The 26791-nt window shown below is 48.3% G+C and overlaps 1 protein-coding gene across 2 annotated transcripts in view; it reads left to right on the forward strand.

Moving 5' to 3' along the window:
• Nucleotides 1–8663: 8663 nt before the first annotated feature.
• LOC106588035 (tubulin polymerization-promoting protein family member 3) overlaps nt 8664–26791 on the forward strand; it is a 24013-nt gene continuing 5885 nt past the window's right edge. Inside the window, exons 1-2 of one of the 2 annotated variants that reach the window (XM_082969849.1) lie at nt 8664–8786; nt 26564–26766. In XM_082969849.1, the coding sequence (XP_082825975.1) occupies nt 26579–26766 (188 nt within the window). In that variant the 5' untranslated portion in view covers nt 8664–8786; nt 26564–26578. The remainder of the gene's footprint in view (nt 8787–26563; nt 26767–26791) is intronic. The other variant, XM_082969850.1, reaches the window with a different exon arrangement.

Raw genomic sequence — 26791 nt, forward strand, 5'->3', positions numbered from 1 at the left:
AGCGCCTATGGACGACGTAGGAAGTGTCACGTTAGAGCAGAGATCCTTAGTAAAAGATAGAGATGGAAAAGAAGTTCAAGAAATGGTCAGACAGGCCACTTCCTGTAAAGGAATCTCTCAGTTTTTGACCTGCCATTTGAGTTCTGTTATACTCACAGACACCATTCAAACAGTTTTAGAAACTTTAGGGTGTTTTCTATCCATATGTAATAAGTATATGCATATTCTAGTTACTGGGTAGGAGTGGTAACCAGATTAAATCGGGTATGTTTTTTATCCAGCCGTGTCAATACTGCCCCCTAGCCCTAACAGGCTAAGCGACTTTGAGCGTGGTATGATCAGTGTTTGGTATTTTATTAGCATCCCCATTGGCTATTGAGAAAGCAGCAACTACACTGTCCGAAGACAGACAGACATGACCTATTGTTCTGCTGTACACAGCGAATATTGCAAACATTTCGGTTTCTGCATGAACTGTGATTGTCAACGCTGTCTGAAATAATAATAATCCACGGCTGTGTATCTGTTTCTGAGATGAGACCACACTATGAAGGTGTCACGCCCTGACCTTAGAGAGACGTTTTATTTCCTCTATTTTGGTTAGGTCAGGGTGTGATGTGGGGTGGGCATTCTATGTTGTGTATTTCTTTGTTTTTGGCCGAGTATGGTTCCTAATCAGAGGCAGCTGTCTATCGTTGTCTCTGATTGGGAACCATACTTAGGCAGCCCTTTTCCCCACCTGTGTTTGTGGGTAATTATTATTTTCTGTGAGTGTTTTGTGTGCAACCTCGGTTGCGTCACGTTCTTTTCTGTTTATCCTGTTTTTTTGTTTTGTTCGGTTTCACCTCAATAAAAGACGTGGAATTACAAGCACGCTGCGCCTTGGTTGATATACGACAGGGAGTTTGAAGATAGACTCCTTCTGTCACGCTCACTATCTGCAGTACTGTGGTACTTCTATATGACCTAGTCTAGAGTAACTCTCTGTCTACCTCTGACGCTGAGGTAACTCTCTGTCTACCTCTGACGCTGAGGTAACTCTCTGTCTACCTCTGACGCTGAGGTAACTCTCTGTCTACCTCTGACGCTGAGGTAACTCTCTGTCTACCTCTGACGCTGAGGTAACTCTCCGTCTACCTCTGACGCTGAGGTAACTCTCCGTCTACCTCTGACGCTGAGGTAACTCTCCGTCTACCTCTGACGCTGAGGTAACTCTCCGTCTACCTCTGACGCTGAGGTAGCTCTCTGTCTACCTCTGACGCTGAGGTAGCTCTCTGTCTACCTCTGACGCTGAGGTAACTCTCTGTCTACCTCTGACGCTGAGGTAACTCTCTGTCTACCTCTGACGCTGAGGTAACTCTCTGTCTACCTCTGACGCTGAGGTAACTCTCTGTCTACCTCTGACGCTGAGGTAACTCTCTGTCTACCTCTGACGCTGAGGTAACTCTCCGTCTACCTCTGACGCTGAGGTAACTCTCTGTCTACCTCTGACGCTGAGGTAGCTCTCTGTCTACCTCTGACGCTGAGGTAACTCTCTGTCTACCTCTGACGCTGAGGTAACTCTCTGTCTACCTCTGACGCTGAGGTAACTCTCTGTCTACCTCTGACGCTGAGGTTGCCTGAAACAATACAATGGTTCATTCTAGAAGTCCAGGCTGGCTGTCATCTCTTTCTGACGTGTGACCACAATATGACAGATTATTTATCCGGTTATTATAAAACTGTTGTTTTTAAAGTGAAACAATGAATGTATGTTTGTGTTTATCGCTGTGTTTCTAAAGACGTAACCACACTGTGAGTGTGTCGTAGATTTGACATAAACTGAAGTAGTGTATTCTGACCTAACGAGCAAAAAAAAGGCAGTAACTGCTAATTTGGTCGAAGAATAAATGTATGTCATTTTTGCTACATTTAAATACAGGCTTAATCATGTGGACAAGTATCCTGCCTCTATTGTGTTCAGGAGAAAACGGGGGCCATGTTAGCAGTAACTGCATAAAGTTACTGTGAAACCAAGGTAAATAAAAGCAAATTTTCTCAGTTCCACACTATGAGCAGTTACTGCCTTTTTGTTTGGTAGGGCAGTATTATTCTCTAGAACATGTCTGACTATTCTGGTCTGTTGTAGTATGTATGACAACAATACAACACCACTGTCCATTCTGTTCCTATGGTGATGGGGACAGCCTCCCCAGGCCTCAGCCAACCCAGGGATATTCTCCCCAGGCCTAAGCCAACCCAGGAATATTCTCCCCAGGCCTCAGCCAACCCAGGGCCAGCCTCCCCAGGCCTCAGCCACACATTTGCATAACATAGACTGTGAATTGAGTTGCAGTGCGGTGGCGGTGGTGGCGGTGGTGGTGGTGCTGACTGCTCATGTGTCGGCAGGCCAAACCCTTTAGATACATGTCAACCCCCACTAACACCCAGAGATCCATGCCAACCCCCACTAACACCCAGAGATCCATGTTAACCCCCACTAACACCCAGAGATCCATGTCAACCCCCACTAACACCCAGAGATCCATGTCAACCCCCACTAACACCCAGAGATCCATGTCAACCCCCACTAACACCCAGAGATCCATGTCAACCCCCACTAACACCCAGAGATCCATGTTAACCCCCACTAACACCCAGAGATCCATGTCAACCCCCACTAACACCCAGAGATCCATGTCAACCCCCACTAACACCCAGAGATCCATATCAACCCCCACTAACACCCAGAGATCCATATCAACCCCCACTAACACCCAGAGATCCATGTCAACCCCCACTAACACCCAGAGATCCATATCAACCCCCACTAACACCCAGAGATCCATGTCAATCCATGTCAACCCCCACTAACACCCAGAGATCCATATCAACCCCCACTAACACCCAGAGATCCATATCAACCCTCACTAACACCCAGAGATCCATGTCAACCCCCACTAACACCCAGAGATCCATATCAACCCTCACTAACACCCAGAGATCCATATCAACCCTCACTAACACCCAGAGATCCATATCAACCCCCACTAACACCCAGAGATCCATATCAACCCCCACTAACACCCAGAGATCCATGTCAACCCCCACTAACACCCAGAGATCCATATCAACCCTCACTAACACCCAGAGATCCATATCAACCCCCACTAACACCCAGAGATCCATATCAACCCCCACTAACACCCAGAGATCCATGTCAACCCCCACTAACACCCAGAGATCCATGTCAACCCCCACTAACACCCAGAGATCCATGTCAACCCCCACTAACACCCAGAGATCCATGTCAACCCCCACTAACACCCAGAGATCCATATAAACCCCCACTAACATCCAGAGATCCATGTAAACCCCCCACTAACACCCGGAGATCCATGTTAACCCCCACTAACCCCCCTCCCCCCGTATGTGACTCTTGTCAGGGGAGCTGCTCGGCTGAGATTGATTATTTCATTAGCTAATTATTGTGAATGGCAACAAAACAAACAGAGAGAGCAGTACAGAGTAGCAGCCTGGAGACTACTGGAGGCTGGAGTGGAGAAACTGTTGATCCTGTATACTGGGGAGCAGCAGCCTGGAGACTACTGGAGGCTGGAGTGGAGAAACTGTTGATCCTGTATACTGGGGAGCAGCAGCCTGGAGACTACTGGAGGCTGGAGTGGAGAAACTGTTGATCCTGTATACTGGGGAGTAGCAGCCTGGAGACTACTGGAGGCTGGAGTGGAGAAACTGTTGATCCTGTATACTGGGGAGCAGCAGCCTGGAGACTACTGGAGGCTGGAGTGGAGAAACTGTTGATCCTGTATACTGGGGAGCAGCAGCCTGGAGACTACTGGAGGCTGGAGTGGAGAAACTGTTGATCCTGTATACTGGGGAGCAGCAGCCTGGAGACTACTGGAGGCTGGAGTGGAGAAACTGTTGATCCTGTATACTGGGGAGCAGCAGCCTGGAGACTACTGGAGACTGGAGTGGAGAAACTGTTGATCCTGTATGGTATACTGGGGAGCAGCAGCAGAGGTCCAGGCTGAGGTCCAGTCCAGGCTGAGGTCCAGGCTGAGGTCCAGGCAGAGGCCCAGGCAGAGGTCCAGTCCAGGCTGAGATCCAGGCAGAGGCCCAGGCAGAGGTCCAGTCCAGGCTGAGGTCCAGGCTGAGGTCCGGGCTGAGGTCCGGGCTGAGGTCCAGGCTGAAGTCCAGGCAGAGGCCCGGGCTGAGGTCCAGGCTGAGGTCCAGGCTGAGGTCCAGGCTGAGGTCCGGTCCAGGCAGAGGTCCAGGCTGAGGTCCAGTCCAGGCTGAGGTCCAGTCCAGGCTGAGGTCCAGGCAGAGGTCCGGGCTGAGGTCCAGGCTGAGGTTCAGGCTGAGGTCCAGGCTGAGGTCCAGTCTAGGCTGAGGTCCAGGCAGAGGTAAGTAGAGTATGGTATGTTGTCATATCTTACAGTATATCATGTTATATCATATTAATGACTGTGCCATGTCTAGCCAGAGGCAGACTCTCAACCTGCTGTGGATGTTTCGACAGACAGACAGACAGACAGACAGACAGACAGACAGACAGACAGACAGACAGACAGACAGACAGACAGACAGACAGACAGACAGACAGACAGACAGACAGACAGACAGAAGCAGTGTCCTAGATGGCCTCCTATTCCCTACTACCTTTTGACCAAGGCCCATGGAGAGGAAGTCTACAAGGCAGCATAAACCGCTAGGATTTGTTTCTAACATGGCAGACCTTTTAACTGGTAGGTCAGATCCCAGAGCCTAATTAAAGCCAGAGATTATTACTAATATCTGACTGGATGGCATCACACTGCACTACATTATCCCTGGACAGCACTTATGTCTGGAGAGAGAGAGAGGGGGGAGAGAGAGAGGGGGGGGGGGGGAGAGAGAGGGGAGGGGAGAGAGTGAGAGAGAGGGGGGAGAGGGTGGGAGAGAGAGAGGAGGGGGGGAGAGAGAGGAGGAGAGAGAGAGGGGAGGAGAGATGGGAGGAGAGAGAGAGGAGGGGGAGAGAGCAAGGGGGGGTGGGGGAGAGAGGGAGAGAAAGAGGGGGAAGAGAGAGAGGGGAGGAGAGACAGTGAGAGAGAGGGGGGAGAGGGTGGGAGAGAGAGAGGAGGGGGGGAGAGAGAGGAGGAGAGAGAGAGGGGAGGAGAGAGAGGGGGGAGGAGAGAGAAAGGGGGGAGAGAGAGAGAGGGGGGGAGAGACAGTGAGGGAGAGGGTGGGAGAGAGAGAGGAGGGGGAGAGAGCAAGGGGGGTGGGGGAGAGAAAGAGGGGGAAGAGAGAGAGGGGAGGAGAGATGGGAGGAGAGAGAGAGGAGGGGGAGAGAGCAAGGGGGGGTGGGGGAGAGAGGGAGAGAAAGAGGGGGAAGAGAGAGAGGGGAGGAGAGACAGTGAGAGAGAGGGGGGAGAGGGTGGGTGAGAGAGGAGAGGGGGGGGCTGGAAGAAATAATGGCATAGTTTCAGCTTGGTGCCAATGAGGAGAGAAAAAGAGGGAGTATGAGAGGAGAGAAAAGGAGAGGAGAGGAGAGGAGAACAGAGGAGGGTTTGATCCTGACTAGACTGGATAGCTCTGAGTTACAAGCACAGCACCCCCCCCCCCCTACTGCATTGGATGACACAGCAAACTAGGAATGACAATTATTGCCATAAATAATTACTGGACATATCCAAGTATATATTAATCTGTTCTAGACTGGATGTAAAATAGTGGCCAAAACTGACAGCATTGCACAGCTCTGTTGAAAATAAAACGGCGTCATAGGTGCAAATGGATCGAACCCTTTTTTAAAAAAGTTTCTCCTAAAATGACATACCCAAATCTAACTGCCTGTAGCTCAGGACCTGAAACAAGGATATGCATATTCTTGATACCATTTGAAAGGAAACACTTTGAAGTTTGTGGAAATGTGAAATGAATGTAGGAGAATATAACACATTAGATCTGGTAAAAGATAATACGAAAGAATAAAAACATGCGTTTTCTATTAACATTTTTTTTGTTCAATCATCTTTGAAATGCAAGAGAAAAGCCATTATGACTTAGGCGCAATTTTGATTTTGGCCACTAGATGGCAGCAACGTATGTGCAAAGATTTAGACTGATCCAATGAACCATTGCATTACTGTACTAAATGTTGTATCAAGTCTGCCCAAATGTGCCTAATTGGCCAATTGACACATTTTCAACTACATAACTGTGCACTCTCCTCAAACAATAGCATGCAAATTTTTCCCTGTAGTAGCTACAATAAATTGGACAGTGCAGTTAGATTAACAAGAATTTAAGCTTTCTGCCCATATAAAACATGTCTACGTCCTGGGAAATATTCTTGTTACTTACAACCTCATGCTAATCATATTAGCGCACGTTAGCTCAACAGTCCCGCGGGGCGGGGCGGGGTCACCGCCCCCGTAGAGGTTAAATAACTTTTTCTTTCAGATGAGCTTTGGCACTTAGACGAACTAAGATAGATGAATGTCTTGGATTAAATCAGGCATATCAAAACATCAGACTTAAAATGTGTTCCAGAATAATTTCTATCAATCATGATTTTTGTTATGTCCTCATTGCTCTCTCTCCCTAATCTGACAGTAGTGGCCAACAAGTCTGTCAACTATTATACAGTGAGTGAAGGCAAGCATTGTGAGGAGTAGGTGCAGCTGCTGCTAGTGCTATGGCCTTAACTTGAAGTATCCTATTTCCTTAAATACCACAGTCACAAAATACCCTGTGCATCTGCAGTATCAATGTAATCTACTCCAAATGGACCCATGGATTTCCTAAAGTGTAGCGACCTGATACACCTCTCACAAAACTGTTCAGTCTGCTCAGTCCAAACCTCATCCACCCCACCCAGAAATGTTTCAGGCCCCAGCCTCTCCTCAGCCTCTCCTCAGCCTACCCCAGCCTCTCCTCAGCCTACCCCAGTCTCTCCTCAACCTACCCCAGCCTCTCCTCAGCCTCTCCTCAGCCTACCCCAGCCTCTCCTCAGCCTCTCCTCAGCCTACCCCAGCCTACCCCAGCCTCTCCTCAGCCTACCCCAGCCTACCCCAGGCTCTCCTCAGCCTACCCCAGCCTCTCCTCAGCCTACCCCAGCCTCTCCTCAGCCTACCCCAGCCTCTCCTCAGCCTCTCCTCAGCCTCTCCTCAGCCTACCCCAGCCTCTCCTCAGCCTACCTCAGCCTCTCCTCAACCTACCCCAGCCTACCCCAGCCTCTCCTCAACCTACCCCAGCCTCTCCTCACCCAACCCCAGTCTCTCCTCAGCCTACCCCAGTCTCTCCTCAGCCTACCCCAATGTCTCCTCAGCCTCTCCTCAGCCTACCCCAGTCTCTCCTCAACCTACCTCAGCCTCTCCTCAGCCTCTCCTCAGCCTACCCTAGTCTCTCCTCAGCCTACCCCAGCCTCTCCTCAGCCTACCCCAGCCTCTCCTCAGCCTACCCCAGCCTCTCCTCAGCCTCTCCTCAGCCTACCCCAGCCTCCTCCTCAGCCTACCCCAGCCTCTCCTCAGCCTACCCCAGCCTCTCCTCAGCCTCTCTCCTCAGCCTACCCCAGTCTCTCCTCAGCCTACCCCAGTCTCTCCTCAACCTACCCCAGCCTCTCCTCAGCCTCTCCTCAGCCTACCCCAGTCTCTCCTCAGCCTACCCCAGTCTCTCCTCAGCCTACCCCAGTCTCTCCTCAGCCTACCCCAATGTCTCCTCAGCCTCTCCTCAGCCTACCCCAGTCTCTCCTCAGCCTACCCCAGTCTCTCCTCAACCTACCTCAGCCTGTCCTCAACCTACCCCAGCCTACCCCAGTCTCTCTTCAACCTACCTCAGCCTCTCCTCAGCCTACCCCAGTCTCTCCTCAACCTACCTCAGCCTCTCCTCAACCTACCCCAGCCTACCCCAGCCTCTCCTCAGCCTACCTCAGCCTCTCCTCAGCCTACCCCAGCCTCTCCTCAGCCTACCCCAGCCTCTCCTCAGCCTACCCCAGCCTCTCCTCAGGCTACCCCAGCCTCTCCTCAGTCTACCCCAGTCTCTCCTCAGCCTCTCCTCAGCCTACCCCAGCCTCTCCTCAGTCTACCCCAGTCTCTCCTCAGCCTCTCCTCAGCCTACCCCAGTCTCTCCTCAGCCTACCCCAATGTCTCCTCAGCCTCTCCTCAGCCTACCCCAGTCTCTCCTCAGCCTACCCCAGTCTCTCCTCAACCTACCTCAGCCTCTCCTCAACCTACCCCAGCCTACCCCAGTCTCTCTTCAACCTACCCCAGTCTCTCCTCAGCCTACCCCAGTCTCTCCTCAGCCTATCCCAATGTCTCCTCAGCCTACCCCAGTCTCTCTTCAACCTACCCCAGCCTCTCTTCAACCTACACCAGCCTCTCCTCAACCTACCCCAGTCTCTCCTCAGCCTCTCCTCAGCCTACCCCAGCCTCTCTTCAACCTACCCCAGCCTCTCCTCAACCTACCTCAGTCTCTCCTCAGCCTACCCCAGCCTCTCCTCAGCCTACCTCAGCCTCTCCTCAGTCTCTCCTCACCCAACCCCAGCCCCTCTAAAGGACCGTGGTCACTCCCTCTTCCTCTCCCTCCCTCCCTTAGTTTCTCTTTCTCTCTCTCTCTCTCTCTCTCTTTTATTGCCCTCCCTTGATGTTGAACAGGATGTCTCTATGGAGACAGGGATAAACAGATGATAACAAATGCTCAGCAGCCTTTAAAGCTCATTTGAGTGTATGGGTTGGCGTTTGAGGTGGGGCAAGGAGAGGCAGTGCAGGACAGAGACAGAGGCAGAAGGGACTTGACATTAGCAAGAGGTAAGAGCTGCTGCAGTTTAGTGTTGCTTTCTAGCTCTGGGGGATCTGGGAGATCTGGGGGCTCTGGGGCTCTGAGAGGTCTGGGGGGGCTCTGGGGGATCTGGGGGGCTCTGGGAGATCTGGGGGGCACTGGGAGATCTGGGGGGCACTGGGAGATCTGGGGGGCTCTGGGAGATCTGGGAGATCTGGGGGGCTCTGGGAGATCTGGGGGGGCACTGGGAGATCTGGGAGATCTGGGGGCTCTGAGAGATCTGGAGGGGCTCTGAGAGATCTGGGGGCTCTGAGAGATCTGGGGGGGCTCTGAGAGATCTGGGGGCTCTGGGAGATCTGGGAGATCTGGGGGCTCTGAGAGATCTGGAGGGGCTCTGAGAGATCTGGGGGCTCTGAGAGATCTGGGGGGGCTCTGAGAGATCTGGGGGCTCTGGGAGATCTGGGGCTCTGCTACTACTACTGCTGGGTAACTGTACTGTAGGCTGTAGATTACCTCTCTGTGTGTGTGTGTGTGTGTGTGTGTGTGTGTGTGTGTGTGTGTGTGTGTGTGTGTGTGTGTGTGTGTGTGTGTGTGTGTGTGTGTGTGTGTGTGTGTGTGTGTGTGTGTGTGTGTGTGTGTGTATGCCAGATCCCTGTCGGCTACACAGCATATGCACAACAATCCTAACATTAACACTGTATCATCAACAGAGCTGGGGTTTTTTTTACTGCTCAACAATGCTGTTCCTGTTACAAGCCTTCTTCATCTGTGACTTAGCGATCTGAGAAGCGGCTTGTTGTGTGTTGCTATGATACTATGTTATGTTCCTATGGCATTGCTTTGCTGTGACACATTTAATATTGACATAACAAATAGAGAAGCGATTGATATCATTAAAATATCAAACATTGTTTAATTTCTGGCCTGCTGATTTTGTATTTGTAATGTATTAGTGCTGGGTTTTTTTTGGGGGGGGGGGTGGGGTGGGATGGATTGTAACTGTAATTGAGGTGATTCTAGGTTTGTACAGTGGTTCCTGAATGGTTAGTGAATACTTGTGTCTGGCTGTGTGAATAACAACACACCCGTGTGTATATATTAGTCACGGCTACCCTCTCCCCTAGCATAATATACACCAGGTAATATTACCTCACTGTTCTTTCCTCTCTGGGCAAATACTTCAGTCAAGAGTTGAGGGAAAAGATCTTGACGATATACTGTAAGTTTAGAAAAAAGTTTTTAAAATATTTGACGTTTATAGAAACAGATTAGAGAATTATACTTTGGACAATTTCGCTCAAGTCAAGCGAACACCATTTAGAACATTCCCAGTAATATGCTGTGGATAAAATGTTCAGTTAAATACAATTATTAATCTGCATCATAATCAGAATATTTTGCTGTCCAAATCAAATTTAATTTTGTCGCATGCGCCGAATAATACAACAGGTGTAGACCTCACAGTGAAGTGCTTACTTACGAGAACTTAACCAACAATGCAGAGTTTTAAAAAGTAACTAAGAAAAATGTGGTAATTAAACGAAAGAAAAAATTATAACACAATAAAATAACAATAACGAGGCTATATACAGGGGGTACCGGTACAGAGTCAATGTGGAGGCTATATACAGGGTATTACGGTACAGAGTTAATGTGGAGGCTATATACAGGGTATTACGGTACAGAGTCAATGTGGAGGCTATATACAGGGGGTACCGGTACAGAGTCAATGTGGAGGCTATATACAGGGTATTACGGTACAGAGTTAATGTGGAGGCTATATACAGGGTATTACGGTACAGAGTCAATGTGGAGGCTATATACAGGGGGGTACCGGTACAGAGTCAATGTGGAGGCTATATACAGGGGGTACCGGTACAGAGTTAATGTGGAGGCTATATACAGGGTATTACGGTACAGAGTCAATGTGGAGGCTATATACAGGGTGTTACGGTACAGAGTCAATGTGGAGGCTATATACAGGGTGTTACGGTACAGAGTCAATGTGGAGGCTATATACATGGGTACCAGTACAGAGTCAATGTGGAGGCTATATACATGGGGTACCAGTACAGAGTCAATGTGGAGGCTATATACAGGGGGTACCGGTACAGAGTCAATGTGGAGGCTATATACAGGGGGTACCGGTACAGAGTCAATGTGGAGGCTATATACAGGGGGTACCGGTACAGAGTCAATGTGGAGGCTATATACAGGGGGTACCGGTACAGAGTCAATGTGGAGGCTATATACAGGGTGTTATGGTACAGAGTCAATGTGGAGGCTATATACAGGGGTACCGGTACAGAGTCAATGTGGAGGCTATATACATGGGTGTTACCGGTACAGAGTCAAAGTGGAGGCTATATACAGGGTGTTATGGTACAGAGTCAATGTGGAGGCTATATACAGGGTGTTACCGGTACAGAGTCAATGTGGAGGCTATATACAGGGGGTACCGGTACAGAGTCAATGTGGAGGCTATATACAGGGGATACCGGTACAGAGTCAATGTGGAGGCTATATACAGGGTGTTATGGTACAGAGTCAATATGGAGGCTATATACAGGGTGTTATGGTACAGAGTCGATGTGGAGGCTATATACAGGGTGTTACGGTACAGAGTCAATGTGGAGGCTATATACAGGGTGTTACGGTACAGAGTCAATGTGGAGGCTATATACAGGGTGTTACCGGTACAGAGTCAATGTGGAGGCTATATACAGGGGGTACCGGTACAGAGTCAAAGTGGAGGCTATATACAGGGTGTTACGGTACAGAGTCAATGTGGAGGCTATATACAGGGTGTTACCGGTACAGAGTCAATGTGGAGGCTATATACAGGGTGTTACGGTACAGAGTCAATATGGAGGCTATATACAGGGCATACCGGTACTGAGTCAATGTCCAGGGGTACGTGGTAGAGGTAATTGAGGTAATATGTACATGTAGGTAGGGGTCAAGTACAGAGATACTTTCTCATACTCTACACACTGTACAATATAAGAGATCAATGACAAAAACCCATTGATAAGCTAACAGAAGATAAAGAACTGTGAACAGAGATACAGTATCACCTATCGGGAGATGATCTATGATACAGCATGTAGATTCCTACAGCAATCACATACAGCACATATACTGGAAATGTATGGACTCACTGTCCTTACTGTAAATCACTTTGGATGAACAGACTCACTTTCCTTACTGTAAATCACTTTGGATGAAAGAACTCACTGTCCTTACTGTAAATCACTTTGGATCAAAGGACTCACTGTCCTTACTGTAAATCACTTTGGATGAAAGAACTCACTGTCCTTACTGTAAATCACTTTGGATGAAAGAACTCACTGTCCTTACTGTAAATCACTTTGGATGAAAGAACTCACTGTCCTTACTGTAAATCACTTTGGATCAAAGGACTCACTGTCCTTACTGTAAATCACTTTGGATGAAATAACTCACTGTCCTTACTGTAAATCACTTTGGATGAAAGAACTCACTGCCCTTACTGTAAATCACTTTGGATCAAAGGACTCACTGTCCTTACTGTAAATCACTTTGGATGAAATAACTCACTGTCCTTACTGTAAATCACTTTGGATGAAAGAACTCACTGTCCTTACTGTAAATCACTTTGGATGAAAGAACTCCCTGTCCTTACTGTAAATCACTTTGGATGAAATAACTCACTGTCCTTACTGTAAATCACTTTGGATGAAAGCATCTGCATTGGATATAACGGCAAGTGGCATATAATACATTGTTATTATATTACAGTATGTCATATTAGGATGCTGCTACCGTAGAATTATACACGTGTCCATTTCCAACAGCCCTGCAGACAGACGTTATCCAGTGAGGGAGAGTGTTTTGTCTGTATTGATGATGAAAGCCAGAACCAACCAGACCCATCCCAAATGACACCCTTTTCCTATTTAGTGCACTACTGGCTGCAGGGTCTGTTGCTGTCCACACTACTAACACGCTGATTGGCTCGTGCCTGGTGCTCAGACTGGGGTCAATACCTAGAAACCTGCAGGGAGACAACCAGACTAGACCAGACTGCAACACAGATTTGTGTGTGTGTGTGTGTGTGTGTGTGTGTGTGTGTGTGTGTGTGTGTGTGTGTGTGTGTGTGTGTGTGTGTGTGTGTGTGTGTGTGTGTGTGTGTGTGTCTGCGTGTGTGTGTGTCTGCGTGTGTGTGTGTGCGTGTGCGTGTCTGTGTGTGTGCGTGTGTGTGTGTGTGACCAGACTTCACCACAGATATAGATGTAAACTTGCTATGACATGTACTGTACACTAAAAGTATGTGGACACCCCTTCAAATTAGTGGATTCGGCCATTTCAGCCACACCCGTTGCTGACAGGTGTATAAAATCAAGCACACAGCCCATGCAATCTCCATAGACAAGTCAGTTCGTCAAGTTTCTGCCCTGCTAGAGCTGCCCCCGGTCAGCACTGTAAGTGCTGTTATTGTGAAGTGGAAATGTCTAGGAGCAACAACGGCTCAGCCGCGAAGTGGTAGGCCACAGAAGCTCACAGAACGGGATCGGCGAGTGCTGAAGTGCATAGCGCGGTTACAACACTCACTACCGAGTTCCAAACTGCCTCTGGAAGCAAACGTCAGCACAATAACTGTTCATCGGGGGAGCCTCATGAAATGGGTTTTCACAAGCCTTAGATTACCATGCGCAACGCCAAGAGTCAGCTGGAGGGGTGTAAAGCTTGCTGCCATTGGACTCTGGAGCAGTGGAAACACGTTCTCTGGAGTGATGAATCACACTTCACTATCTGGTGGTCTGACGGATGAATCTGGGTTTGGAAGATGCCAGGAGAACGCTACCTGCCCCTAAGCATAATGCTCAACTGTAAAGTTTGGTGGAGGAGGATGAATGGTCTGGGGCTGTTTTTCATGGTCCGGGCCCCTTAGTTCCAGTGAAGGGAAATCTTAACCCTACAGCATAAAATGACATTCTAGATGATTCTGTGCTTCCAACTTTGTGGCAACAGTTTGGGGAAGGCCCTTTCCTGTTTCAGCATGACAATGCCCCCGTGCACAAAGCGAGGTTCATACAGAAGTGGTTTGTCGAGATCGGTGTGGAAGAACTTGACTGGCCTGCATAGAGCCCTGACCTCAACCCCATCGAACACCTTTGGGATGAATTGGAACGCCGACTGCGAGCCAGGACTAATCGCCCAACATCAGTGCTCAACCTCACTAATGCTCTTGTGGCTGAACGGAAGCAAGTCCCCTCAGCAATGTTCCAACATCTAGAGGAAATTGTTCCCAGAAGAGTGGAGGACTGTTCTAGCAGCAAAGGGGGGACCAACTCCATATTAATGGCCAGGATTTTGGAATGAGGTGATTGACGAGCAGATGTCCACATACTTTTGGTCATGTATTGTATCTACAACACTACCATGTACTTTACATTAGTAGCAGAGCAATACTGCCATTTCAGTTCATTACCATGTATCATAGCCTTCCCTGTGGCTCAGTTGGTAGAGCATGGTGTTTGCAATGCCAGCATGGTGTGTGCAACGCCAGGGTTGTGGGTTCGATTCCCACGGGGGGTCAGTACAAAAAAATGCATGAAATGAAATGTATGCATTCACTACTGCAAGTCGCTCTGGATAAGAGCGTCTGCTAAATGACTAAAATGTAAATGTACTTTACATTAGTAGCAGAGCAATACTGCCATTTCAGTTCATCACCATATGGATGGAGTGAAGAGTCTAGAGATTTTACAGAACCATGCTGCTAATTCAGTTCATCATAGAATTGTTTATTTATTTAACTAGTCAAGTCAGTTAAGAATAAATTCTTATCTTCAATGACGGCCTACCAGGGAACAGTGGGTTAAACTGCCTTGTTCAGGGGGACAGTGGGTTAAACTGCCTTGTTCAGGGGCAGAACGACAGATTTTTACCTTGTCAGCTCAGGGATTCAATCCAGCAACCTTTCGGATACTGGCCCAATACTCTAACCACTAGGATTACTGCTGGTTACTGGCTCAGCGCTCTAACCACTAGGCTACCTGCTGGTTACTGGCCCAACGCTCTAACCACAAGACTACCTGCTGGTTACTGGCCCAACGCTCTAACCACTAGGCTACCTGCTGGTTACTGGCCCAACGCTCTAACCACTAGGCTACCTGCTGGTTACTGGCCCAACGCTCTAGCCACTAGGCTACCTGCTGGTTACTGGCCCAACGCTCTAACCACTAGGCTACCTGCTGGTTACTGGCCCAACGCTCTAACCACTAGGCTACCTGCTGGTTACTGGCCCAACGCTCTAACCACTAGGCTACCTGCTGGTTACTGGCCCAAAGCTCTAACCACAAGACTACCTGCTGGTTACTGGCCCAACACTCTAACCACTAGGCTACCTGCTGGTTACTGGCCCAACGCTCTAACCACTAGGCTACCTGCTGGTTACTGGTCCAACGCTCTAACCACTAGGCTACCTGCTGGTTACTGGCCCAACGCTCTAACCACTAGGTTACCTGCTGGTTACTGGCCCAACGATCTAACCACTAGGCTACCTGCTGGTTTCTGGCCCAACGCTCTAACCACTAGACTACCTGCTGGTTACTGGCCCAACGCTCTAACCACTAGGCTACCTGCTGGTTACTAGCCCAACGCTCTAACCACTAGGCTACCTGCTGGTTACTGGCGCCAACGCTCTAACCACTAGGCTACCTGCTGGTTACTGGCGCCAACGCTCTAACCACTAGACTACCTGCTGGTTACTGGCCCAACGCTCTAACCACTAGTCTACCTGCTTATTACTGGCCCAACGCTCTAACCACTAGGGTACCTGCTGGTTACTGGCCCAATGCTCTAACCACTAGGCTACCTGCTGGTTACTGGCCCAACGCTCTAACCACTAGACTACCTGCTGGTTACTGGCCCAACGCTCTAACCACTAGGTTACCTGCTGGTTACTGACCCAACGCTCTAACCACTAGGCTACCTGCTGGTTACTGGCCCAACGCTCTAACCACTAGGCTACCTGCTGGTTACTGGCCCAACGCTCTAACCACTAGGATACCTGCTGGTTACTGGCCCAACACTCTAACCACTAGGCTACCTGCTGGTTACTGACCCAACGCTCTAACCAGTAGGCTAACCGGTGGTTACTGGCCCAACACTCTAACCACTAGGCTACCTGCTGGTTACTGACCCAACGCTCTAACCACTAGGTTACCTGCTGGTTACTGGCCCAACGCTCTAACCACTAGACTACCTGCTGGTTACTGGCGCCAACGCTCTAACCACTAGGCTACCTGCTGGTTACTAGCCCAACGCTCTAACCACTAGGCTCTAACCACTAGGTTACCTGCCGCCCCCAATTGAATGGGATTTGAATGAAATAGCAAATTCACCACCTAAAACCTTGTGATGCATTGCAGCCTACAGTACCTGGAGTGATGCAGTCCTTGTATCTCTAGTCCTCCACAGGGACTGAGTCTAACTGATCAGCTGGTTCTTCACCATGGAGAGGTTCTCTAAATGGTAGGATCACTGGGAACTTGTCCTCTGTGCTAGACGGAAGAGCAGGGGTGGAATCTGGGTTCTACGTCCCAACTGGTTCCCTATTGCCTTTATAGTGCACAAATTTTTGACCAGGAGCCTGTGGTAGTGCACTATACAGTACAGGGAATAGGGTGCCATTTGGGACATACCGTCTCTCTCTCTCTCTCTCTCTCTCAATATGCTCTTTCTACTCTCTGGCTGTAGGATGCAATGCTCTGTCTGTCTGTCTGTCTGTCTGTCTGTCTGTCTGTCTGTCCCTGGACTGTGCTTCACCCCCCCACACAGCACCTACTACACAAGAACAGTTCATTACACACACTATTATTATTGCTAGGCAGCGCAAACTAAGAGTCATGTCTGCAATATCACTCACTCACCACACCACACCACCACCACCACACCACCACCACCACACACACCACCACCACCACCACCACCACCACCACCACCACCACACACACACACACACACACACACACACACTCACACACACACACACTCACTCACTCACACACACACACACACACACACACACACACACACACACACACACACGGGTCGGTAGGTAGCCTAGCGGTTAAGACCGTTGGGCAAGTAACCGAAAGGTCACTGGTTCAAATCCCTGAGCCAACTAGGTGAATAAATCGGTCAATGTGCCCATAAGCAAGGCACTTAACTCTAATTGCTCCAGTAAATCCCTCTGGATTACGACTGTCTGGTAAAGCACAGGCACTTTACATGAAGCCTTATTCCCGACATGTTTTATTAGGAAATTACACTGCACTTTACCATCCTACTTGCTTGCTATCCTTTGCTAGCTTGATCCTGTAGTTTGTAATATGTGATTTTATCTGTATGTTTTGTGATTGCTGCTAAACGAACGGCCTCGTTGAGGAAGTTTTCTAGAGTGGAAGCAGCTGGTATAGAGAGAAGCTGACTTCTATCCAAGGCCACCCACTGTTTCAGCAACACCTCCTCTTCTAGACCCTGCTGACTGGCTGTTCCACAGACAAGACTCTGTTCACTCTAAATCACATCTACTATGAAATATCAACTTCACTAGTCCCATAACAACTGACAGAGCACTACAGAGCACTATATAACTACAGAGCACTATATAACTACAGAGAACTATAGAGCACTATATAACTACAGAGCACTATAGAGCACTATAGAGCACTACAGAGCACTATAGAGCACTACAGAGCACTATAGAGCACTATAGAGCACTACAGAGCACTATAGAGCACTACAGAGCACTATAGAGCACTACAGAGCACTATAGAGCACTACAGAGCACTATAGAGCACTACAGAGCACTATAGAGCACTATAGAGCACTACAGAGCACTATAGAGCACTACAGAGCACTATAGAGCACTACAGAGCACTATAGAGCACTACAGAGCACTATAGAGCACTACAGAGCACTATAGAGCACTACAGAGCACTATAGAGCACTACAGAGAACTATAGAGCACTATAGAGCACTATAGAGCACTACAGAGCACTACAGAGCACTACAGAGCCATGACTGGTGTTTTCATTACTCAATGTCATAACAACTACAGTACTACTGCTGCTACAGCTGCTTTCTACTACAGCTATACGTTATTCCACACCCCACCCACCCACACCCACATCCCACCCACCCACATCCTACCCACCCACATCTAAGACCCACCCACCCACCTACACCCACATCCCACCCACCCACCCACACCCATCTAAGACCCACCCACCCACATGTTGCAGCAACAACCAAACTATTAGCTACTACAACGTTGTAGCAACATCCAAAAGGACTCTCTATGTGATGTGGAATGAGAAGGCATGAGGGGACAGTAACCATGACTACCCTTGTGTTAGGGACTGCATCAGTACTGTGTAATCTCCAGCGTGAGATCATGTCTCACACCCCCAATGGCTACGTCCCAGTACGCTTTACTGGTCTCTGTTCCTCTCCTTCCTGGTCTCTGTTCCTCTCCTTCCTGGTCTCTGTTCCTCTCCTTCTGGTCTCTGTTCCTCTCCTTCCTCTTTACTGGTCTCTGTTCCTCTCCTTCCTGGTCTCTGTTCCTCTCCTTCCTGGTCTCTGTTCCTCTCCTTCCTGGTCTCTGTCCCTCTCCTTCCTGGTCTCTGTTCCTCTCCTTCCTGGTCTCTGTTCCTCTCCTTCCTCTTTACTGGTCTCTGTTTCTCTTCTTCCTGGTCTCTGTCCCTCTCCTTCCTGGTCTCTGTTCCTCTCCTTCCTGGTCTCTGTCCCTCTCCTTCCTGGTCTCTGTTCCTCTCCTTCCTGGTCTCTGTTCCTCTCCTTCCTGGTCTCTGTCCCTCTCCTTCCTGGTCTCTGTCCCTCTCCTTCCTGGTCTCTGTTTCTCTCCTTCCTGGTCTCTGTTCCTCTCCTTCCTGGTCTCTGTCCCTCTCCTTCCTGGTCTCTGTTCCTCTCCTTCCTGGTCTCTGTCCCTCTCCTTCCTGGTCTCTGTCCCTCTCCTTCCTGGTCTCTGTTCCTCTCCTTCCTGGTCTCTGTCCCTCTCCTTCCTGGTCTCTGTTCCTCTCCTTCCTGGTCTCTGTTCCTCTCCTTCCTGGTCTCTGTTCCTCTCCTTCCTGGTCTCTGTCCCTCTCCTTCCTGGTCTCTGTTCCTCTCCTTCCTGGTCTCTAGTCCTCTCCTTCCTCTTTCCTGGTCTCTGTTCCTCTCCTTCCTGGTCTCTGTTCCTCTCCTTCCTCTTTACTGGTCTCTGTTTCTCTCCTTCCTGGTCTCTGTTTCTCTCCTTCCTGGTCTCTGTCCCTCTCCTTCCTGGTCTCTGTTCCTCTCCTTCCTCTTTACTGGTCTCTGTTTCTCTCCTTCCTGGTCTCTGTCCCTCTCCTTCCTGGTCTCTGTCCCTCTCCTTCCTGGTCTCTGTTTCTCTCCTTCCTGGTCTCTGTTCCTCTCCTTCCTGGTCTCTGTCCCTCTCCTTCCTGGTCTCTGTTTCTCTCCTTCCTGGTCTCTGTTCCTCTCCTTCCTGGTCTCTGTCCCTCTCCTTCCTGGTCTCTGTTCCTCTCCTTCCTGGTCTCTGTCCCTCTCCTTCCTGGTCTCTGTTCCTCTCCTTCCTGGTCTCTGTCCCTCTCCTTCCTGGTCTCTGGTCCTCTCCTTCCTGGTCTCTGGTCCTCTCCTTCCTGGTCTCTGTTCCTCTCCTTCCTGGTCTCTGGTCCTCTCCTTCCTGGTCTCTGGTCCTCTCCTTCCTGGTCTCTGTTCCTCTCCTTCCTGGTCTCTGTTCCTCTCCTTCCTGGTCTCTGGTCCTCTCCTTCCTGGTCTCTGGTCCTCTCCTTCCTGGTCTCTGGTCCTCTCCTTCCTGGTCTCTGTTCCTCTCCTTCCTGGTCTCTGTTCCTCTCCTTCCTGGTCTCTGTCCCTCTCCTTCCTGGTCTCTGTTCCTCTCCTTCCTGGTCTCTGTCCCTCTCCTTCCTGGTCTCTGTCCCTCTCCTTCCTGGTCTCTGTCCCTCTCCTTCCTGGTCTCTGTCCCTCTCCTTCCTGGTCTCTGTTCCTCTCCTTCCTGGTCTCTGTTCCTCTCCTTCCTGTCTCTGTTCCTCTCCTTCCTGGTCTCTGTCCCTCTCCTTCCTGGTCTCTGTTCCTCTCCTTCCTGTCTCTGTCCTCTCCTTCCTGGTCTCTGTTCCTCTCCTTCCTGGTCTCTGTTCCTCTCCTTCCTCTTTACTGGTCTCTGTTCCTCTCCTTCCTGGTCTCTGTTCCTCTCCTTCCTGGTCTCTGTTCCTCTCCTTCCTGGTCTCTGTTCCTCTCCTTCCTCTTTACTGGTCTCTGTTCCTCTCCTTCCTGGTCTCTGTTCCTCTCCTTCCTGGTCTCTGTTCCTCTCCTTCCTGGTCTCTGTTCCTCTCCTTCCTGGTCTCTGTTCCTCTCCTTCCTGGTCTCTGTCCCTCTCCTTCCTGGTCTCTGTTCCTCTCCTTCCTGGTCTCTGTTCCTCTCCTTCCTGGTCTCTGTCCCTCTCCTTCCTGGTCTCTGTTCCTCTCCTTCCTGGTCTCTGTGCCTCTCCTTCCTGGTCTCTGTTCCTCTCCTTCCTCTTTCTGTCTTCCTAGATAGGTTTCTATCATACACAACCCATTGTAATCTGGTAAGGAGAAAATACCAGGAAACTATTGGGTCAGATTCAGGTTGTGGAACTGGGATCTCTCCTGTACTGTAGAGAGAGAGAGAGAGAGAGATAGAGATAGCGAGAACTGTCCTTCTGTCCCCAGAGAGAGAGAGAGAGAGAACTGTCCTTCTGTCCCCAGAGAGAGAGATATAGAGAGAACTGTCCTTCTGTCCCCAGAGAGATAGAGAGAGATAGAGATCGAGAGAGCTGTCCTTCTGTCCCACAGAGAGATAGAGATAGAGAGAACTGTCCTTCTGTCCCACAGAGAGATAGAGATCGAGAGAGCTGTCCTTCTGTCCCACAGAGAGCTAGAGAGAGAGATAGAGAGAACTGTCCTTCTGTCCCGCAGAGAGCTAGAGAGAGAGAGAGAGAGAACTGTCCTTCTGTCCCGCAGAGAGAGAGAACTGTCCTTCTGTCCCCAGAGAGAGAGAGAGAGAGAACTGTCCTTCTGTCCCCAGAGAGAGAGAGAGAGAGAACTGTCCTTCTGTCCCACAGAGAGCTAGAGAGAGAGATAGAGAGAACTGTCCTTCTGTCCCGCAGAGAGAGAGAACTGTCCTTCTGTCCCCAGAGAGAGAGAGAACTGTCCTTCTGTCCCCAGAGAGAGAGAGAACTGTCCTTCTGTCCCCAGAGAGAGAGAGAACTGTCCTTCTGTCCCCAGAGAGAGAGAGAACTGTCCTTCTGTCCCCAGAGAGAGAGGAGGCCTCCCGTCATCCTATTGTGCCCCAGTAAGGCTGTGGACATGGGATCTGCCTTAAATAGAACGTTGTGGGAAAACAACCCGTGGTTACCTTGGTTATTGGCAATGTTGTTGTTGTCTGCATGTTTAAGTCAATTACAAAACTACATTTAAGAAAAAGTCCAAGTAAAGATGACTTTTCAACATTACCTGCTTCTAAGCGTTCTCACAAAGCGTAATATTGTAGAGCTTCCCCCATGACCCTTTTTCATGACGACACTAACGTTAGCCACGGCTAGCTAGCTATCAGAACACAGGTTCTTATTCATTAGCTGTGTTAAAGATGTGAACCTTCAAGACTGGAGTTCTCGGACTGTGAAGAGCTGCAGGATGGGTTCTGGAAACACATGATGTTCTCTCCTCTCCTTGACCTCTCCTCCAGTCCCTTCTCTCCTCCTCCTTCTCCTCCCCTCTCTTCTCTCCTCCTTCTCCTCTTCCCTCCTCTCCTCTCTTCTCTCCTCCTCCTCTCCTCTCTTCTCTCCTCCTTCTCTCCTCTCCTGTCTTCTCTCCTCTCTTCTCTCCTCCTTCTCCTCTTCCCTCCTCTCCTCTCTTCTCTCCTCCTTCTCCTCCTCCTCTTCCCTCCTCTCTCCTCTCCTCCTCCTCACTCCTCTCCTCGCTTCTCTGCCTCCTTCTCCTCCTCCTCTTCCCCACTCCTGTCTTCTCTCCTCTCTTCTCTCCTCCTTCTCCTCTTCCCTCCTCTCCTCTCTTCTCTCCTCCTTCTCCTCCTCCTCTTCCCTCCTCTCTCCTCTCCTCCTCCTCTCTCCTCTCCTCCTCCTCTCTCCTCTCCTCCTCCTCTCTCCTCTTCCCCACTCCTGTCTTCTCTCCCTCTCTCTCCTCCTCTCCCTCCCTCCTCTCCTCTCTCTCCCTCCCTCCTCCTCCTCTTCCCTCCTCCTCCTCTCCTCCTCCTCCTCCTCTCCCCTCCTCTCTCCCTCCTCCTCCTCCTCCTCTCCTCCTCCTCCTCCTCTCCTCCTCCTCCTCCTCCCTCCTCCTCCTCCTCTCCTCGCTTCTCTGCCTCCTTCTCCTCCTCCTCTCCTGTTCTCTTTTTTTTATTTTTAAGTAAAGGAATCGTTTCAACAGATTGTGTGAACCCAGATCCCTGAAGGGAAGGACTGAGAGGTCAAGTCGAGTGGTGTTAGAGGAGATGTGATATTCATGTTAAAGTCCCGAGGGTCATCTGGAGCAGAGACAGACGTTATTAGTAGGTACAAAACGAACACAACAAATCAGTCAAGTAAACTTTGACATGTTCTTTAGTCGTTGACAAGGTATCTACCATGGGATCAAGTATGCATGTCATATGCCATTCAAAGAAATACTATACTATGGAACATCCATTATACACTGCTCAAAAAAATAAAGGGAACACTTAAACAACACAATGTAACTCCAAGTCAATCACACTTCTGTGAAATCAAACTGTCCACTTAGGAAGCAACACTGATTGACATTACATTTCACATGCTGTTGTGCAAATGGAATAGACAACAGGTGGAAATTATAGGCAATTAGCAAGACACCCCCAATAAAGGAGTGGTTCTGCAGGTGGGGACCACAGACCACTTCTCAGTTCCTATGCTTCCTGGCTGATGTTTTGGTCACTTTTGAATGCTGGCGGTGCTTTCACTCTAGTGGTAGCATGAGACGGAGTCTACAACCCACACAAGTGGCTCAGGTAGTGCAGCTCATCCAGGATGGCACATCAATGCGAGCTGTGGCAAGAAGGTTTGTGTGTCTGTCAGCGTAGTGTCCAGAGCATGGAGGCGCTACCAGGAGACAGGCCAGTACATCAGGAGACGTGGAGGAGGCCGTAGGAGGGCAACAACCCAGCAGCAGGACCGCTACCGCCGCCTTTGTGCAGGGAGGAGCAGGAGGAGCACGGCCAGAGCCCTGCAAAATGACCTCCAGCAGGCCACAAATGTGCATGTGTCTGCTCAAACGGTCATAAACAGACTCCATGAGGGTGGTATGAGGGCCCGACGTCCACAGGTGGGGGTTGTGCCTACAGCCCAACACCGTACAGGACGTTTGGCATTTGCCAGAGAACACCAAGATTGGCAAATTCGCCACTGGCGCCCTGTGCTCTTCTCAGATGAAAGCAGGTTCACACTGAGCACGTGACAGACGTGACAGAGTCTGGAGATGCTGTGGAGAACGTTCTGCTGCCTGCAACATCCTCCAGCATGACCGGTTTGGCGGTGGGTCAGTCATGGTGTGGGGTGGCATTTCTTTGGGCGGCCGCACAGCCCTCCATGTGCTCGCCAGAGGTAGCCTGACTGCCATTAGGTACCGAGATGAGTTCCTCAGACCCCTTGTGAGACCATATGCTGGTGCGGTTGGCCCTGGGTTCCTCCTAATGCAAGACAATGCTAGACCTCATGTGGCTGGAGTGTGTCAGCAGTTCCTGCAAGAGGAAGGCATTGATGCTATGGCGTGGCCCGCCCGTTCCCCCGACCTGAATCCAATTGAGCACATCTGGGACATCATGTCTCGCTCCATCCACCAACGCCACGTTGCACCACAGACTGTCCAGGAGTTGGCGGATGCTTTAGTCCAGGTCTGGGAGGAGATCCCTCAGGAGACCATCCGCCACCTCATCAGGAGCATGCCCAGGCGTTGTAGGGAGGTCATACAGGCACGTGGAGGCCACACACACTACTGAGCCACATTTTGACTTGTTTTAAGGACATTACATCAAAGTTGGATCAGCCTGTAGTGTGGTTTTCCACTTTAATTTTGAGTGTGACTCCAAATCCAGACCTCCATGGGTTGATAAATTGGATTTCCATTGATTATTTTTGTGTGATTTTGTTGTCAGCACATTCAACTATGTAAAGAAAAAAGTATTTAATAAGATTATTTCATTCATTCAGATCTAGGATGTGTTATTTTAGTGTTCCCTTTATTTTTTTGAGCAGTATAGAAAGTCTTAAGGTGTTAGAAAACTCATACTAACCACACTAACCGTAATATTTGTGAGGTGAATTGAGTATATAGTATGCTCATTGGTCATAGTTAGTATGTTAGTTAGTAGTTAGTATGTCAAAAGTTCCCGGATGTCGTACTAAATTTGCCAAAATACGAAGTAAACATGCAGTGTACACTATATCCATGCTTTTAGGACCCATAATGCAATTCTTCAGAAAATGTGTGTGGCTTCACTACGTTTTCAGATTGGAGAAAATGGGGGGGGGGGGGAATATACAGCCTGAGGAGAGCAGATACAAATTCATTGCTTTAACTAATTATGACAAATGTTTTTTATTTTATTTTTTATTTTAATTGAGCAATGTAATAAAGTAATAACTTTTGAAATAAGTTTTGTTACACGCTATGTTGGCTGAAAACATATTATCTACGCTTGTCACGTTCTGACTAGTAAAGGGGTTATTTGTTATTGTAGTTTGGTCAGGACGTGGCAGGGGGTGTTTGTTTAGTGTGTTTCAGGGGGTTTGTTGGTCTATGTTACTATGTAAGAGGGGTGTTTGTTTTATGTGTTTCGGGGTTGTGGTTAATGTTCTAATTTAGTATATTTCTATGTTCGTTCTAGTCTTTCTATTTTCTATGTTTAGTTAAAGGGGGTTGACCTTCAATTGGAAGCAGCTGCTCCTCGTTGCTTCTAATTGAAGGTCCTATTTAAGAGGGGTATTTTTTCTATGGGGTTTTGTGGGTAGTTGTTCCTTGTTTAGTGTTTGTTGCACCTGACAGGACTGTTTCGGTTTGTTGTATTTGTATTTATTTGTTTCTCCTTCTTCAAATAAAAAGAAGATGAGTATACATATTCCCACTGCATTTTGGTCAAATCCTTACGACAACCGTGACAGCGCTGTCCTTAAGAAGTGCATAGCGTTGCAGCAGTATGTTAGCTAGTTACCTAACGTTAGTTGCCTACCGATACATCTAACTAGCCAGGCAGTATATTAACGATCTGCTATCTTATTACCCAACGTTTATTGACTTGATTATTCACATCATTCTTAGTTAAGTGGTATAGTCGTCGTGCGTTTCAATAAGCTTTGACCGGTGTCAGTAAACGTCGGCGCAAACAACAAACAAAAAAAGATAAATGAAATTGTTGCCAGGAACAGAGTTAATATGGAAGCAGCCTGACCAGCTCTGCTAGGGAGAGAGAGTATAATGGTCACAGTGAGCTGTCTGGAAGCAGCTAGCCAGGCCATTCACAACTACAGCCACCAGTGTGACCGATATCAAGACGTCCATCATTTCAGACTACATTTTTATCCTGCAAGATGACTCTTTTCCACTATCAATAAAATGTGTCAAATTTAAAATATATATATTTTTTAAGTAGCTAGCCAACGTTAGCCAGTTAGCTTGGGTGTTTGACTGCCGTTGAACGCTCGGATCAACCCTACTCCTCGACCAGAGCGTCCAAATATATATATATATATATATATACACAGTATGTTAGTTATATATATATTTAGCTCTGAACGCTCCGAGATATATACGAACTGACAATCTGACAACGGGAAGGCCCAGAATGAAGTACTCTGGCACTCCATTAATGAATTTACGAACACACCCCGACATCGTAAAACGTCTAGCTGGTGATTTTGTTATGCTAACTAGCTAGCAAGACGTTGCATAGCAACGGCATCAACTTCCGGTGGACGGGAGAAGCTCTAGGATTGTTTTTATTTTAAAGTACGCTCAACTGGAACGATACTCTTCGTTTACAGTATACTAAAATGAACTAATAGTATATAGTATATACTCATTAAGTATGTAGTATACAGTATTCTAAAAATGAACTAATAGTATATAGTATATACTCATTAAGTATGTAGTATACAGTATACTAAAATGAACTAATAGTATATAGTATATACTCATTAAGTATGTAGTATACAGTATTCTACAAATGAACTAATAGTATATAGTATATACTCATTAAGTATGTAGTATACAGTATTCTAAAATGAACTAATAGTATATAGTATATACTCATTAAGTATGTAGTATACAGTATTCTAAAAATGAACTAATAGTATATAGTATATACTCATTAAGTATGTAGTATACAGTATTCTAAAATGAACTAATAGTATATAGTATATACTCATTAAGTATGTAGTATACAGTATTCTAAAATGAACTAATAGTATATAGTATATACTCATTAAGTATGTAGTATACAGTATTCTAAAATGAACTAATAGTATATAGTATATACTCATTAAGTATGTAGTATACAGTATTCTAAAATGAACTAATAGTATGTACTCATTAAGTATGTAGTATACAGTATGTTAGTATGGGTATTCGAACACAGCTTGAGTCTTGTAATCAGGCTGCTTTAAATGCACCTGCTTCTTTAAAAAACAAAATTATAAACATGCTTTAGTGTCAGACAAAAGTGCTTACATATTTATAATGACCCATGTTGTCTTATTTAGTAGATATTCTTCAAGATGGCGGAGAGCACGGACCTGGAACAGCTGATGAGCTCTTTTAAGAAGTTTGCGATCCACGGAGACACCAAGGCTACAGGGAAGGAGATGAACGGGAAGAACTGGGCTAAACTGTGTAAGGACTGCAAGATCATCGACGGGAAGAATGTCACCGGCACTGACGTGGATATCGTCTTCACTAAAGTCAAGTGAGTTTCAATAACAACCAACTAC

Source organism: Salmo salar, chromosome 26 (genome assembly GCF_965601325.2).
Source record: "Salmo salar chromosome 26, fSalSal1, whole genome shotgun sequence".
NCBI lineage: Eukaryota > Metazoa > Chordata > Actinopteri > Salmoniformes > Salmonidae > Salmo > Salmo salar.